Source organism: Ovis aries, chromosome 21, assembly GCF_016772045.2.
Source record: "Ovis aries strain OAR_USU_Benz2616 breed Rambouillet chromosome 21, ARS-UI_Ramb_v3.0, whole genome shotgun sequence".
Taxonomy (NCBI): domain Eukaryota; kingdom Metazoa; phylum Chordata; class Mammalia; order Artiodactyla; family Bovidae; genus Ovis; species Ovis aries.
In genome coordinates, this window is record NC_056074.1 from 601,660 (window position 1) to 617,823 (window position 16,164).

At 38.1% G+C, this 16,164-nt stretch overlaps 1 protein-coding gene across 1 annotated transcript in view; it reads right to left on the bottom strand.

Annotated features, from left to right (window-relative positions):
- MED17 (mediator complex subunit 17) overlaps window positions 1–16,164 on the bottom strand; it is a 28,940-nt gene that overhangs the window by 10,216 nt on the left and 2,560 nt on the right. Inside the window, exons 2-8 of the mRNA XM_012101554.5 lie at window positions 14,725–14,891; window positions 13,795–14,014; window positions 11,755–11,891; window positions 11,580–11,664; window positions 10,253–10,405; window positions 8,567–8,697; window positions 7,057–7,241 (exon numbers count right to left, since the gene is read on the bottom strand). Of these exons, the coding sequence (XP_011956944.4) occupies window positions 7,057–7,241; window positions 8,567–8,697; window positions 10,253–10,405; window positions 11,580–11,664; window positions 11,755–11,891; window positions 13,795–14,014; window positions 14,725–14,891 (1,078 nt within the window). The remainder of the gene's footprint in view (window positions 1–7,056; window positions 7,242–8,566; window positions 8,698–10,252; window positions 10,406–11,579; window positions 11,665–11,754; window positions 11,892–13,794; window positions 14,015–14,724; window positions 14,892–16,164) is intronic.

Below are 16,164 nucleotides of genomic sequence, written 5' to 3' on the forward strand. Positions count from 1 at the left end.
CAGGGCCCATTTTGGACAGTGCCCTGCAGAGCACCCTGGAGCCTGAGCAGTGTAGACCTGTACAGCAAATGCCATGAGTTCGGGCAAACTCAGTGTGGTCCACACACTGTGAGTACTCCCCACATACACCAGTGGTATTTGCTTGCAGTGTTCCTCCCTCCCCACAGCACAACTGAACAAGTCAGCCTAAGTAATGGACCACCTTCACCTCCTTGTTTCAGGGCAGAAATTAGACACTGAAGAGACTTGCAAACAGAGGAAGCCAAATGAAATAAAGAAGAGGGAACTGCTCTGGAAGTGACAAGTGCAACAGATTAAAACCCTATAGTTAACTAAGAATTGGAGGGGGCCTATAGACTTTGAGAAGTATGGTATGAAACAAGGAACTATCTGAAACTGAACTGACCCTACACTGCCTGCAACAGCTCCAGAGAAATTCCTAGATATATTTTTACTATTATCCCTTTACAATTTTTTTCAAGTTCTTGATTGCTCCTTTAATTTTCATTTTTATAACCTACTATTACCTTGCAAAAAAAAAAAGACCCTATTTTTAAAGCAAATTTCATACAAATATTTTTAATAATTTTTGTGATTGATTTTCTTTTGTATTTTTAATATTGTATTTTTGAGACTCTATTCTCTACTCTAGATTTTTAATCTTGGCTTTCTGGTATTTGTTATCAATTTTTACCTTTAAGAATCTAATCTCCAGTATCCATTTTCAGTTATGGATGTGATTACTGGCTTGATTACTCTCTCCCCTTTTGACTCTCCCTTTTCTCCTCCTGGTCACCTCTATCTCCTCCCTCCCTCATCTCTTCTCCATGTAACTCCATGAACCTCTCTTGAGTGTTCCACACTGTGGAGAGCACATAGGGAATTGATTACTGGCTAGACTGCTCTCGCCCCTTTTGATTCCCCCTCTTCTCTTCCTGGTCACCTCTATCTCCCTCTTCCCTCTTCTCTTCTCCATGTAACTCTGTGAACCTCTCTGGGTGTCCCTCAGTGTGAATTTTTTCACCATTAACTGAGATGTTTTATCATCTGCACTGTATGGGTGGATAAGTCTTGAGGCTACTGTAAGAATAAGACTGAAAGCCAGAGGCAGGAGGCTTAAATCCAAATCCTGAGAACTCCTGATCCCAGGGAACACTAATAGACAAGAGCTCATCCAAAAGCATCCATACTGACACAGAAACCAAGCTCCACCCAAGAACCAACAAATACCAGAGCAAGACACACCACACTAATTCTCCAGCAAAGCACGAACACAATCCTGAGCATTAAAAGACAGGCAGCCCAAAACCATGCCAAACCCACTGATGCCCCAAAACACACTACTGGACACTTCATTGCACTACAGAGAGAAGAGATCCAGCTCCACCCAACAGAACACAGACACAAGCTTCCCTAACCAGGAAACCTCGGCAAGCCACTCGTCCAGCCCCACCCACAGGGAGGAACTTCCACAATAAAGAGAAACCACAAACTTCCAGCCTACAGAAAGGGTACCCCAAACACAGCAATCTAAACAAAATGAAAAGGCAGAGAAATATTCAGCAGGTAAAGAAACATGATAAATGCACACCAAACCAAACAAAAGAGGAGGAGATAGGGAGTCTACCTGAAAAAGAAGTCAGAATAATGATAGTGAAAATGATCCAAAATCTTGAAAACAAAATGGAGTTACAGACAGACTAGAGACAAGGATTGAGAAGATGCAGGAAATGTTTAACAAGGACCTAGAAGAAATAAAAAACAGTCAACCAATAATGAATAACACAATAACTGAGATCAAAAGCAATCTGGAGGTAACAAACAGTAGAACAACTGAGGCATAAGATAGTATAAGTAAGATGGAAGATAGAATGGTGGAAATAAATGAAGCAGAGAGGAAAAGAGAAAAGAAATGAACACAACCTCAGAGACCTCTGGGACAATGTTAAATACTCCAACATTCGAATCATAGGAGTCCCAAAAGAAGAAGACAAAAAGAAAGGCCATGATAAAATACTTGAGGAGATAATAGTTGAAAAATTACCTAAAATGGGGCAGGAAATAGCCACCCAAGTCCAAGAAACCCAGAGAGTCCCAAACAGGATAAACCAAAGGTGAAACACCGCAAGACAAACATTAACCATACTAACGAAGATCAAACACAAAGAACAAATATTAAAAGCAGTAAGATAAAAGCAACAATACACAAGGAGATCCCCATAAGGATAACAACTCTTCTTTCAACAGAAACTCTTCAGGCCAGAAGGGAATAGCAGGACATACTCAACGTGATGAAACAGAAAACCTACAACTCAGATTACTATACCCAGCAAGGATCTCATTCAAATATGAAGGAGAAATCAAAAGCTTTACAGACAAGCAAAAGCTGAGAGAATTCAGCACCACCAAACCAGCTCTTCAACAAATGCTAAAGGATCTTCTCTAGACAGGAAACCTTTCATACACACAGAAAAAGTGTAGAAAACTCAAACCCAAAACAACAAAGTAAATGATAACAGGATCATACTTTTCAATAATTACCTTAAATGTAAATGGGTTGAAAGTCCCAACCAAAAGACAAAGACTGGCTGAATGGATATAAAAACAAGACCCTCATATATGCTGGCTACAAGAGACCCACCTCAAACCAAGGGACACATACAAACTGAAAATGAAGGACTGGAAAAAGATATTTCACGCAAATGGAGACCAAAAGAAAGCAGGAGTAGCAATACTCATATCAGATAAAATAGACTTTGAAATAAAGGCCATGAAAAGAGACAAAGAAGGATAGTACATAGTGATCAAAGGATCAATCCCAGAAGAAGATAAAACAATTATAAATATATATGCACCCAACATGGGAGCACCAGAATAGGTAAGGCAAATGCTAACAAGTATGAAAGGAGAAATTAACAATAATAGTGGGAGACTTTAATACCCCACTCACATCTATGGATAGATCAACCAAACAGAAAATTAGCAAGGAAATACAACCTTTAAATGATACAATGGATATAGTTAGACATAATTGATATCTACAGGACACCTCATTGTTTTCACCTCAAAACAATGAATTTCACCTTTTTCTCAAGGGCAAACGGAACATTCTCCAGGTTAGATCACATCCTGGCCATAAATCTAGCCTTGGTAAATTCAAAAAAACTGAAATCATTCCAAGCATATTTTCTGACCATAATGCGGTAAGATTAGACAATGCAGTAAGATTAGATGTCAATTACAGGAGATAAACTATTGAAAATCCCAACATATGGAGGCTGAACAACACGCTGCTGAATAAACAACAATCACAGAAGAAATCAAAATATGGATACAAACAAATGAAAACACGACAAACCAAAACTTATGGGATTCAGTAAAAGCAGTGCTCTGCGGAGGTTCATAGCAACACAAGCTTACCTCAAGAAACAAGAGAAAACTCAAATAAATAACCTAACTTTACACCTAAAGCAACTTGAAAAAGAAGAAATGAAGAACCCCAGGGTTAGTAGAAGGAAAGAAATCATAAAAATTAGGGCAGAAATAAAACAAAAAGAAATAAAGGAGACTATAGCAAAAATCAAAACTGAAAGCTAGTTTTTTGAGAAGATAGACAAACTGTTAGCCAGACTCATCAAGCAAAAAAACAACAAGAATCAAAATGAACCAAATTTGAAATGAAAATGGAGAAATCACAACAGACAACACAGAAATGCAAAGGATCATAAGAGACTACTATCAGCAACTATATGACAATAAAATGGACAACCTGGAAGAAATGGACTAATTCTTAGAAAAGTATAACCTTCCAAAACTGAACCAGGAAGAAATAGAAAATCTTAACAGATCTATCACAAGCATGGAAATAGAAACTGTAATCAAAAATATTCCAACAAACAAAAGCCCAGGACCAGCTGGCTTCACAGCTGAATTCTACCAAATATTTAGAGAAGAGCTAACACCTATCCTACTCAAACTCTTCCAGAAAATTGCAGAGGAAGGTAAACTGCCAAACTCATTCTATGAGGCCACCATCACCCTAATACCAAAGCCAGGCAAAGATGCCACAAAAACAGAAAACTACAGGCCAATATCACTGATGAACATAGATGCAAAAATCCTTTAAAAAAATCTAGCAAACAGAATCCAACAACATATTACACAGATCATACATCATGATCAAGTGGGCTTTATCCCAGGGAAGCAAAGATTCTTCAATATCTGCAAATCAATCAACATGATACACCAGATTAACAAATTGAAAGATGAAAACTATATGATTATCTCAATAGGTGCAGAGAAAGCCTTTGACAAAATTCAACATCCATTTATGATAAAAACCCTCCAAAAGCAGGCATAAAAGGACATACTTCAACATAATAAAAGCCATATATGATAAACCCACAGCAAACATTATCCTCAATGGTGAAAAACTGAAAGCATTTTCCCTAAAGTCAGGAACAAGACAAGGGTGCCCACTCACCACTACTATTCAACATGGTTTTGGAAGTTTTAGCCACGGCAATCAGAGAAAAAAAGAAATAAAAGGAATCCAGACTGGAAAATAAGAAGTAAAACTCTCACTGTTTGCAGGTGACATGATTCTCTACATAGAAAACCCTAAATACTCTACCAGAAAATTACTAGAGTTAATCAATGAATATAGTCAAGTAGCAGGATATAAAATTAATACACAGAAATCCCCTGCATTACTATACACTAACAATGAGAAAACAGAAAGAGAAATTAAGGGAACAATTCCATTCACCATTGCAACAAAAAGAATAAAATACTTAGGACTAAATCTACCTAAAGAAACAAAAGACCTATATACAGAAAACTATAAAACACTGATGAAAGAAAATCAAAGATGACACAAACTGATGGAGAAATATACCAAGTTCATGGGTCGGAAGAATCAACGAAAATGAGTATACTACCCAAAGCACTCTACAGATTCAATGCAATCCCTATCAAGCTACCAACAGTATTTTTCACAGAACTAGAACAAATAATTTCAACATTTGTATGGAAATACAAAAAACCTCGAATAAGCAAAGCAATCTTGAGAAAGAAGAATGGAACTGGAGGAATCAACCTGCCTGACTTCAGACTCTACTACAAAGCCACAGTCATCAAGATAGCATGGTACTGGCACAAAGACAGAAATATAGATCAATGGAACAAAATAGAAAGCCCATAGATAAATCCACACACCTATGGACACCTTATCTTTGACAAAGAAGGCAAGAATAAAACTCCTAGAGGAGAACATAGGCAAAACACTCTCTGACATAAAATCATAGCAGGATCCTCTATGACCCACCTCCCAGAGTAATGGGAATAAAAGCAAAAATAAACAAATGGGACCTAATTAGACTTAAAAGCTTTTGCACAACGAAGGTAACTAAGCAAGGTGAAAAGACAGCCTTCTGAAAGGGAGAAAATAATAGCAAACAAAGCAACTGACAGAGAATTAATCTCAAAAATATGCCAGCAGCTCATGTAGCTCAACACTAGAAAAATGAATAACCCCATCAAAAATTGGGCCAAAGAACTAAACAGACATTTCTCAAAAGACAACCTACAGATGGCTAACAAACACATGAAAAGATATTCAACATCACTCATTATCAAAGAAATGCAAATCAAAACCACAATGAGGTACCATTTCACGCCAGTCAGAATGGCTGCTATCCAAAAGTCTACAAGCAATAAATGCTGGAGAAGGTGTGGAGAAAAGGGAACCCTCTTACACTGTTGGTGGGAATGCAACTAGTACAGCCACTATGGAGAACAGTGTGGAGATTCCTTAACAAACCGGAAATAGAACTGCCATATGACCCAGCAATCCCACTGCTGGGCATACACACCAAGGAAACCAGAACTGAAAGAGACACGTGTACCTCAATGTTCATCACAGCACTGTTTACAATTGCAGCCAGGACATGGAAGCAACCTAGATGTCCATCAGCAGACGAATGGTTAAGAAAGTTGTGGTACGCATACAGAATGGAATATTAGTCAGCTCTTAAAAAGAATGTATTTGAATCAGTTCTAATGATGTGTATGAAACTGGAGCTTACTATACGGAGTGAAGTAAGTCAGAAAGAAAAAGACCAAAACAGTACATTAACACATATATATGTAATTTAGAAAGTTGATAATGACGCTATATGCAAGACAGCAAAAGAGACGTAGATGTATAGAATAGTCTTTTGGACTCTGTGGCAGAAGGCGAGGGTGGGATGATTTGAGACAATAGCACTGAAACGTGTATATTACCGTATGTGAGATAGATCACCAGTCCAATTGAGAGGCATGAAACAGGGCACTCAAGGCCAGTGCACTGGGACAACCCTGAGGGATGGGATGGGGAGGGAGGTGCGAGGGGGGTTCAGGATGGGGGACACATGTACACCCATGGCGGATTCATGTCAATGTATGGCAAAACCACTACAATGCTGTAAAGTAATTAGCCTCCAACTAAAATAAATAAATTTTTTAAAAAAGAACAAAAATGAGCTTTGAAGTTAGGCCTGAAGACTGACTTTGCTAATCTTTTAGTTGTATAACCTTGAGCAAGTGGAACAACTTCTCTGAATCCCAGTTTTACCATCAGTAAAAAATTTGCTAACACGACCTGACCCACAGCAAAGTATTAAATAAGTCAACATATAGGAGAGTGCCTTCCAAAATCCTAAAATGCGGGACAACCGAAAAATATATGGAAAGCTTCAAAAAAGGTTTCAACCAGTTCAGGAAAAGTAGCTCATGGATGGGTTATCATAGAAAGTTTGGTGTTCCAAGGCACTTTCCTACTCAGCTATCTTTCAAAACTTTAATGCCAAGTGTTGGAAACAAAAAAGTTACATGGGCAATAGATCTAAGGCTTCCCCAAACTTGACAGGGCCATCTACAACCATAAACTCTTATACTGCAGTCACCTCCCTCTCCCTGGGAAAAAGATTAAAGTATGCCAAAAATAATGTACATAAGGTAATAGAAAGAAAAAAGGACTGCAGTTTCAAAGAAAGATAGTAACTTTGTCCTTACCTACTCCTCAGAAATATATGCTTTGCTTGTTTAATTATTTTTTCCAGAAGCCCTTCACTCGACTGTATTGAATTAATTTCATTTTTATCAAGAGCTTGAGGACCGGAAAGTCTCATTCTCTTGTGGCCGAAAGGTGCACTTGCTGGATGTGGCATCATAATGGAACTCAACGTCTGTTTATGAAACTGTAACAAGAACAGCCATTTTCAACAACCAGTACCCACATATTAGCTACACAATGTTCGATCCAATCATGGCTCACAGTTTGGAAACATGAAAGTAATGGATTGCAGGCACACATAAAGGTAGTCTAGGCACACAGATAACATGTTAACATCTCCTGCTGCCAAGTCACTTCAGTCATGTCCGACTCTGTGCGATCCCCCAGACGGCAGCCCACCAGGCTCCCCCGTCCCTGGGATTCTCCAGGCAAGAACACTGGAGTGGGTTGCCATTTCCTTCTCCAATGCGTGAAAGTGAAGTCGCTCAGTCGTGTCCGACTCTTAGCGACTCCATGGACTGCACCCCCCAAGGCTCCTCCGCCCATGGGATTTTCCAGGCAAGAGTACTGGAGTGGGGTGCCATTGCCTTCTCCTAACATCTGCTGCTGCTGCTGCTAAGTTGCATCAGTCGTGTCCGACTCTGTGCAACCCCATAAACGGCAGCCCACCAGGCTCCCCTGTCCCTGGGATTCTCCAGGCAAGAACGCTGGAGTGGGTTGCCATTTCCTTCTCCAATGCATGAAAGTAAAAAGTGAAAGTGAAGCTGCTCAGTCGTTTCTGACTCTTAGTGACCCCATGGACTGCAGCCTACCAGGCTCCTCCATCCATTGGATTTTCCAGGCAAGAGTACTGGAGTGGGGTGCCATTGCCTTCTCCTAACATCTACTAGGCTAAATGTGTTGGTAAAGAAAAGGGTCTCTCTCCAGCTGTCGTTTTTATGTTAAAACTTTTATAAAAAACAAAAATAAATATTCTTCAGTAAGTCCCATTGACAGAACACATGCAATCAGTTATTCTACTATATCCTGGATTAGAGGTTCTAAAGCCTGGGTACAATAGAACCCCTTAGGAATATAAAAAAACACTGATCCTTGCACCATTACAGACCAGATCTGGGGGTGAGACATGGGCAGCTGGAATATATATTCCTATTAAAAGAGTCTCAGGACAGTTCTAAATGACCTGTAAGTAGAATGCATCCTGAAATAATTCAAGTAATCCTGTTCACAGGCACTGGCAAGACATTTTCCGATTACCCAATCAGAATCAACCTTTAGCATGCGTTTCTTACACCTCTCTATAAAACTTGCAGAATAGAAGCTATGCTTGGCCACAGAGACTATATTCATATTCTCTGTGTTCCCTGAGGCCATAACAAGATCTTTCACAGCACTACTAGTGAATGTCATTGCTTTATGAATAACGAGGACTCAGCAGTGAGAAGGCTGTGTACTTCCACTGCTGTACGTACACTTACCACAATGCAAAGAAAACATTTACTCCATTACCTCTCTAATCAGTAGATGCAAATTATGCTCTAGAACATAGAGATGGTCCTCTGGACTTTGCTTCTCGGTAGCAGATTTGGGGGATTTCTTATCATTTGAAGAATGGCACAAAGAAATAGATAACTGCAAGCCTATTTATAAAAATAAGCAGGACAGACATAAATAACTTATAATATGGAAAAGCACAAACTGTTTTCATTAAGTATTACCACAGCCCATTTTCAAAAAATACATTCTGAACTCAAAGAGGAGGATTTTGTGATTAACATTTTTACACCAAAATGACTACCCATGAATATGATAAACTCCCATGTATTCAATTTCTATTGACTTACAATGCGGCTGCTGACCTTCAGCTATGGCTAAAGACAGGTGAGCAGAAACTGTAATTTGTTACTTCTAGATTTTACATTAAAAAATAAAACAGAGTTAATAACTGGTATTACTGACTAGAAGACCTTCCCTGTTCCCATGAGAATCAGGATGAAATTTTTCACTCCAGAAACCCATTCTCTTAACAAAATCTAAGATACTGAGAATTTATGTAAAAAAACAAGTGGAGCTAATTAAAAATTGATCTCTTGTTAAATCTAACTGCTTCTGAAAAATATTTTAAATCCAATTTCCACAAATTTAGGATATTATGGATATTTAATTAAGCATTTTCTAAATAGAAACAGTAACTGAAAAAGATACATGACCCCAATGTTCACAGAAGTATTATACACAATTACCAAGGTATGGAAGCAACAGATGAGTGGATAAAAAAGATGCAGTATGTATAAATACAATAAAGTACTTACTCAGTCATAAACAATGACATTTTGTCATATGCAACAATATGAATAGACTTAAGACAGTATTATGCTAAATGAAATTAGAGAAAGACAAATGTTGCACGGTATCACTTACAAATGGATTCTAAAAAATAAAACAAATTAGTGAATATAACAAAAAAGAAACAGACACAGAGAACATACTACTGGTTACTAGTGGGGAGAGGGAAGCAGGGAAGGGTACATAGGGGCAGAGGATTAAGAATACACAGAAGACCTTGAAGGACACATCAAATGGTAAAACTACTTGTGATTATGAATGAGTTTTTTGCTTCTTGTATTTTTTCTGGTTTCCTATTATGTACATCTTAACTTTTAAGAAATAAATGTTATTTTAAAAACTTTTAGAAGTAAAAACTATGTATAAAATAAGTTACAAGGATCTTTATTTTATAACTATAAATGGAACACAACTTTTAAAGATTGTAAATCACTGTTGTATACCTGAAACTTATACATCAACTATACCTCAATAAAAAATTAAAAAATTTTTTAAATTAAGCATTTTCTAATTGACATCTCATCTAGATAATAAGAGGACCTTAGGAAATCTTCTACAAATAGTGTTGGCATAGACACCTCAAAGCAACCGTTACCTAATAACAGGTTTGCTAGGGCAAACTTTAACAGGTATTATTTAAAGCCAGGAGTGACACCACTGAGGACACAGAACAGTCAGCAGTGCAGACTGGGCTGCACACTCCGCTGGCTGTTACGGCTGTCGTTAGAGGCTGTACACTACTTCTCTGCTGTTACCATTCCTTCAACACACCCAAACTGCTGCCCTCTTTGTCCTGGCTCCCAAATCACAAAGTTTTAATTATCACTCAAAAGGGTAGGCTGCACTTACTTGGGAAGGGCTGAGAGATAATCTGATTTTTCACCACAATGTGAGGGATCTGTGATTTAATTTGAACGGCTTCCCGGGAGAGCTGTGCAAAAATTTCTTTACATAAGAGAACATTTTGTGCTGCTTCTAATTTTGTCTGCCAATGTGGGGAACCTGAAAGACAGGGAACATGCGTATATAGTAATTACCTAATTGTTATTACTTTTTTAAGATTTGTGTTGCACTAGGTCTTCATTGCAGCTCTTGGGCCTAGCTACCCTACGGCATGTGGGATCCCAGTTCCCTGACCAGGGATCAAATCTGTGTTCCCAAACACTGAACCACCAGGGAAGTCCCTTAATTACCTACCTTAGGCATTAACTAGCTTAAATGACGATCAACATACAACAAAAATTCAGAAAACTATGTATTACAGCATACCCCTTCCAAACTATAGAATTTTTTACTTCTTCTACACAGAGAAAACTGGTAAATAAGTTCAACCTTTCAAAAATGACTACACAGGAATTCCTTCGTGATCCTGTCATGAGGATTCTGCACCCTCACTGCTGAGGGCCTGTGTTCAATTCCTGGTCAAAGAACTAAAATTCCACAAGGTGCATGGTGTGGCCAAAAAACAAAAGGACTGCACAGCTATTCACTAATAACTGATTCAGTTCAGTTCAGTCGCTCAGTCGTGTCCGACTCTTTGTGACCCCATGAATCGCAGCACGCCAGGCCTCCCTGTCCATCACCAACTCCCGGAGTTCACTCAGATTCATGTCCATTGAGTCAGTGATGCCATCCAGCCATCTCATCCTCTGTCGTCCCCTTCTCCTCCTGCCCCCAATCCCTCCCAGCATCAAAGTCTTTTCCAATGAGTCAACTCTTCGCATGAGGTGGCCAAAGTACTGGAGTTTCAGCTTTAGCACCCTTCCTTCCAAAGAAATCTCAGGGTTGATCTCCTTCAGAATGGACTGGTTGGATCTCGTTGCAGTCCATGGGACTCTCAAGAGTCTTCTCCAACACCACAGTTCAAAAGCATCAATTCTTCAGCGCTCAGCCTTCTTCACAGTCCAACTCTCACATCCATACATGACTACTGGAAAAACCATAGCCTTGACTAGACGGACCTTAGTCGGCCAAGTAATGTCTCTGCTTTTGAATATGCTTAGATAGCATTGATCATAATTGATTAACAAATTGTAATAAAAATTATTATAAAAAATAATTAACAAATTATAAAGTCATATTTCCAATTGCTCTTATTTAAAGTACCTATTTTTCCTAACTATATTTACTTTTAGTCAGGGCAGACAAGACCAGAAGTTAGAGAACAGAACTATACCTGGTTTGGATTTAGGCAAAGGTCGCTTGAAGAGGTTAACTGTGCCGAGGTCACCTATGTCTGGAGCCTGTTTTTGAATTGAAACCTATGTGAAAATAATAACACAAAAATATGTTAGCTAAGTAGCTTCAGGGCTATTAATAAGAAATTACTTGAAAAATACTTAGACAAATACCCTGATATATGCAGACCCTTCTAAATCACTAGGAATCTGGACATCAAGGGGACAGTAATCTTCAGGTATCTTCTTGTCTAGATCAATATCTGTATTCTTTATTACTTCAAATGTACCATGATGGGGAAACAGAGACCCTAATGGGATATTAAAAAGAGGAAAATCAAAACAGTTAACATGTTTATTCAACAGAAATTACTGAGTATATAATAATATCTCACCTACATATCGTGACGTATACATTAAGTTCCCACCAAAAATATGTGTTTCAGGGGAGTGGGGAGGAAAAGGCATGGTAAACAAAAAGAAGAAAGAAGCAGGAGAAAACAGCTATTTACCTTAAAAAAAAAAACATGTCTTAGTCTAATGGTGTCATTATAAGGACTCCACAGGCTATCCAAACTGTTTTATTCCAATGGAGTTTTGATAAAATGAATATAATTCTAGACTAGATATATGTATATCTATATTCACAGTAATATAAGTAATATAATCTACTTATACATATTTAAACCTTGGAGGCTAAACACTTCTGGAGCTCAGCCTCTGTAATAAGGTTAAGATTGAAGGATTCTGAATTCAACAAGAGACAAAAAGATAGCATATACACCACTTTTTGTCAACCAACTCCTAGACTTTATGTGATGTCTTTGTATGTAGTGCGTAAGTTTAAGATAGCTGCCCTGGGCTGCTGAATTACCTGAGGCGGGCGTAGATGAATGTAACTGCTGCTCAAGATTTTCTTGCAATTAAAAACAGAATTTAATCAAATCCTCTTATAACAGAAGTAACCGTTTTAGCTAAAGTTCTTATGCATAATTATTTGTTGAGAAGAGCTTACAATGTCCAGAGCCCGAAAAGTACTGCTTCTATAAACTATCTATTAAAATGTAAAAATGTCTTTGTCATCTTAATTCATCTTTTGATGGAACTTTACCATTAGAACTCAAAATTTTCCAATTCACATCATACTAAGGCATGCAGGTCCTTGAGTTAACCACTTCAAATTATATTCCTTTAATTTGAAGATACTCATGGCTTGCTCTGGAAAATGAATCCTTTTCAAATATCACTCCACTACTGTTATCTCAGTGATGACAGCCAGGGCTCCTTCCTTTTTTTATCACTTGACACTCAAGAGCTTTTACCCCACTGAGCTGTGAATCTTATAAACTTCTACTGTATAGCTCCTCTGAATACAGTTCGGCAGCTTAAAGACATTGCCACAATTGCTTTGAGAAACCTGCTATTACATATGATAGCTCAGCAACAAAGAATTTATACCAGAAGATGTGAAGTCGAAACATCCAACTTTGTTATATACTCCAACAAAATATATTCCTTAAGTTAGGGTTGCAGCCCTGGCTGAATGGAAAAAAAGGTGAAGTGTTTTCACCATTATATCTCTTTACCCAGGAGTTAAAAACAGCTTACCAGACTTAAGCAAGAAAAACAGAATAAGAAAGAATAGAAATGTTTCTTTTTTTCTTTTATGCTCAGTGTTTAAGGGATTGATCAAAGTCCCCAACTGAGGAGTCCAGTCCCGCCTCCTATTTCTGACTAAAACGTCAATTATGGTTCAGGGTGTGTTCACACATAAACTCTATCTCTGAACTTTCTGTTAAATGAACCTAAAATTTTTTCAGATTATATATAGCTGACTTCCCAGGTGGCACCAGTGGTAAAGAACCTGCCTGCCAATGCAGGAGACGCAGGAAATGCAGATTCGATCCCTGGGTCAGGAAGATCCCCTGGAGTAAGAAATGGCAACCCATTCCAATATTCGTGCCTGGAAAATTTCATGGACAGAGGAGCCTGGTGGGCTATATAGTCCTTGGGGTTGCAAAGAGTCAGACACTGAACCTATACACACATATAAGGCTATGATGAGAATAATTTGAGTTTTTTCAGGCTTATGTGTACAAAAATTAAAACTTCAAAATGTAACATGTAATTGAGAATATTATTATAAAAATCAACATTTATAGTTTTTAACAAACTATTGTTAAAAACCAGAGTTTTTTTAACAGTTATCTATACCTGCACTTCTGTAGCTCAGATCTCCAAGAATTTTATCTCCAACTTTTCTAAGCTTCCAGTGTTGCCTCAATCTCAAAAGCTCAGAGTTGAAGTCTCTTTGTAGCTTATTTTCTTGGTTTTCAGCGACTGATTTTGTCAGTCTCTCTGCCCCCTTCAGTAGGATCTGTGCTGCTCCAGCAAGTGACTTCTTTTTAGATATTAACTGCAACGTCTGAGGATTCTATCAGAAACAATCCAGAAGTGTAGGGCTGTATTATTTTTAAATGATTTTTTTAAATGATACATTTCCTCAATAATAAAATACCTACTCAAGGGAAAATTAAAAAAGAAAAGCAAGGAGAAGGGAGAAAAGCACATAATGTTGAAAAGAATAATAACCTTAACCCATTTATTTGGTCACTTGTAATAGACTTATGCTAAACTAAAACACTACACCATCAGAACTTAACTCTGCATAAACCTGGCCCAGCCTAGGTTAGGTTCCCCTCTCTGCACTGCCATTCCTCTCTTTATGTATGGCACTCTCCGTATCACCCACAAGAACACCCTTTCAAAGCACTCATTAATACTTCAAAGAAAAGTCTATAATTGGAAAACTGATGAGAAATCAAAACCTATGTATTATATGTACATACATAAATATCCATAGTCACTATCAATCCACGCACTATCAATTCCAAAAAGCCAAGTTTAGTAGAAGCTTTCTGGCTGCATAACAATCAAAATAATAAAGGTTCATAAAAATGTCACAATTTCTGATCACATTACAGAACCTAATTTTGTGTTTTTGGAGAGCTTACGACAGTCTTTAAAACTTCATGTGGACTTCATTTTGCATCTAAGGAAAAGGAAACAACAGACACATAGCCTAAAAGATGGTATTGAGACTTAATAAAATGGCATCATTATTCAATCAAAGCCCACAAATACCTGTTTTGGAGGAAGTGCATCCTGAGAGACAGGATCAAGAGTCATAAATTTTTTATCCCTAACAATACTGAGAACATCATAGAGAACACACATCTCTGTCAGGGCACTTCTCAAATTGTTCCTCACTGAATCCCAAGGCCAAAGGGAGGGTTGAAATTTCACCAATCCTAAAAAGTGAAAGAAAAAAATAAATACCCAGATATTAGTTATAAAAAACTCAGAGATCCAAAAGTACTAAAAAAAAAAAAAAAAACCAAGAAAAAAAGTACTAAAAGAAGAAATAACGAATTCTATTTCAAATTGTTCCCTTTTATCCCATTCACTCCACCCTTTCTAGAATCTTTGTTAACATTTAAGTTGGCATTCCTACAATGGCAAAACAAATATGGTTTCTAATTTCCTAAGTTAAATCTAACATTACAGCATGATAGTAGGCATTCAAATCTTTTAAAATCTAAGCAAGCCTTCTTAATAACCTTTTTTTCTTCCAGCTTTTAAAACCTTAAGAATTAATTGTTGAGAATTTTCAATACATAGAAAAATACAAAACTACAAATGACCTATAATGGCAGCATTCTGATAGTAAACACTATTCTCTTCCAATCTCTTAATCACTTTTAGGAATTAAATTTCACATATAGATCCTCACCATAGAGTTCAAACAACAGAAATACAGAGTAAAAAGTGAAAGTTTTCCTCTATTCCCCACCCCTAATTCTCTCTCCCCCTGAGAGGCAATCACTAATAACTGTTGGGGTATCCTCATCCAAATTTTTTTTAATGTATTTATATACATATACCCCCAATTTCCCATTACTTGCTTCCCCTGCCCCTCAATATGTCCTAAAGACACCTTCACATCAGAATATAGATCTACTTCATTCTTTTAACACTATAAGATATTCTGGAGCATGCACTGTGTTCTCAATCGCTCAGGCAGGTCTGAAGCACAGACATACAGTAAATTCAAGAATTCTCTGGCAGTCCAGCGGTTAGGACTCTACTGTTCCTCTGCAGGGGGCCCAGCTTTGATCCCTGGTAGGGGAACTAGAAGGCAATGGCACCCCACTCCAGTACTCTTGTCTGGAAAATCCCATGGACGGAGGAGCCTGGTAGGCTGTAGCCCATGGGGTCGCCAAGAGTCGGACAAGACTGAGCAACTTCACTTTCACTTTTCACTTTCATGCCTTGGAGAAGGAAATGGCAACCCACTCCAGTGTTCTTGCCTGGAGAGTCCCAGTGACGGTGGAACCTGGTGGGCTGCTATGGGGTCGCGCAGTCGGACACAACTGAAGCGGCTTAGCAGCAGCAGCAGGGAAACTAAGATCCCTGCAAGCTGGGCGATGTGGCCAAAAATAATAATTGAACAATGTGCAATAAGTTTAACTATTTCTGTGTGATGGGCACATAGACTGGTTCCAACAATGCCAGTCTGGGCCT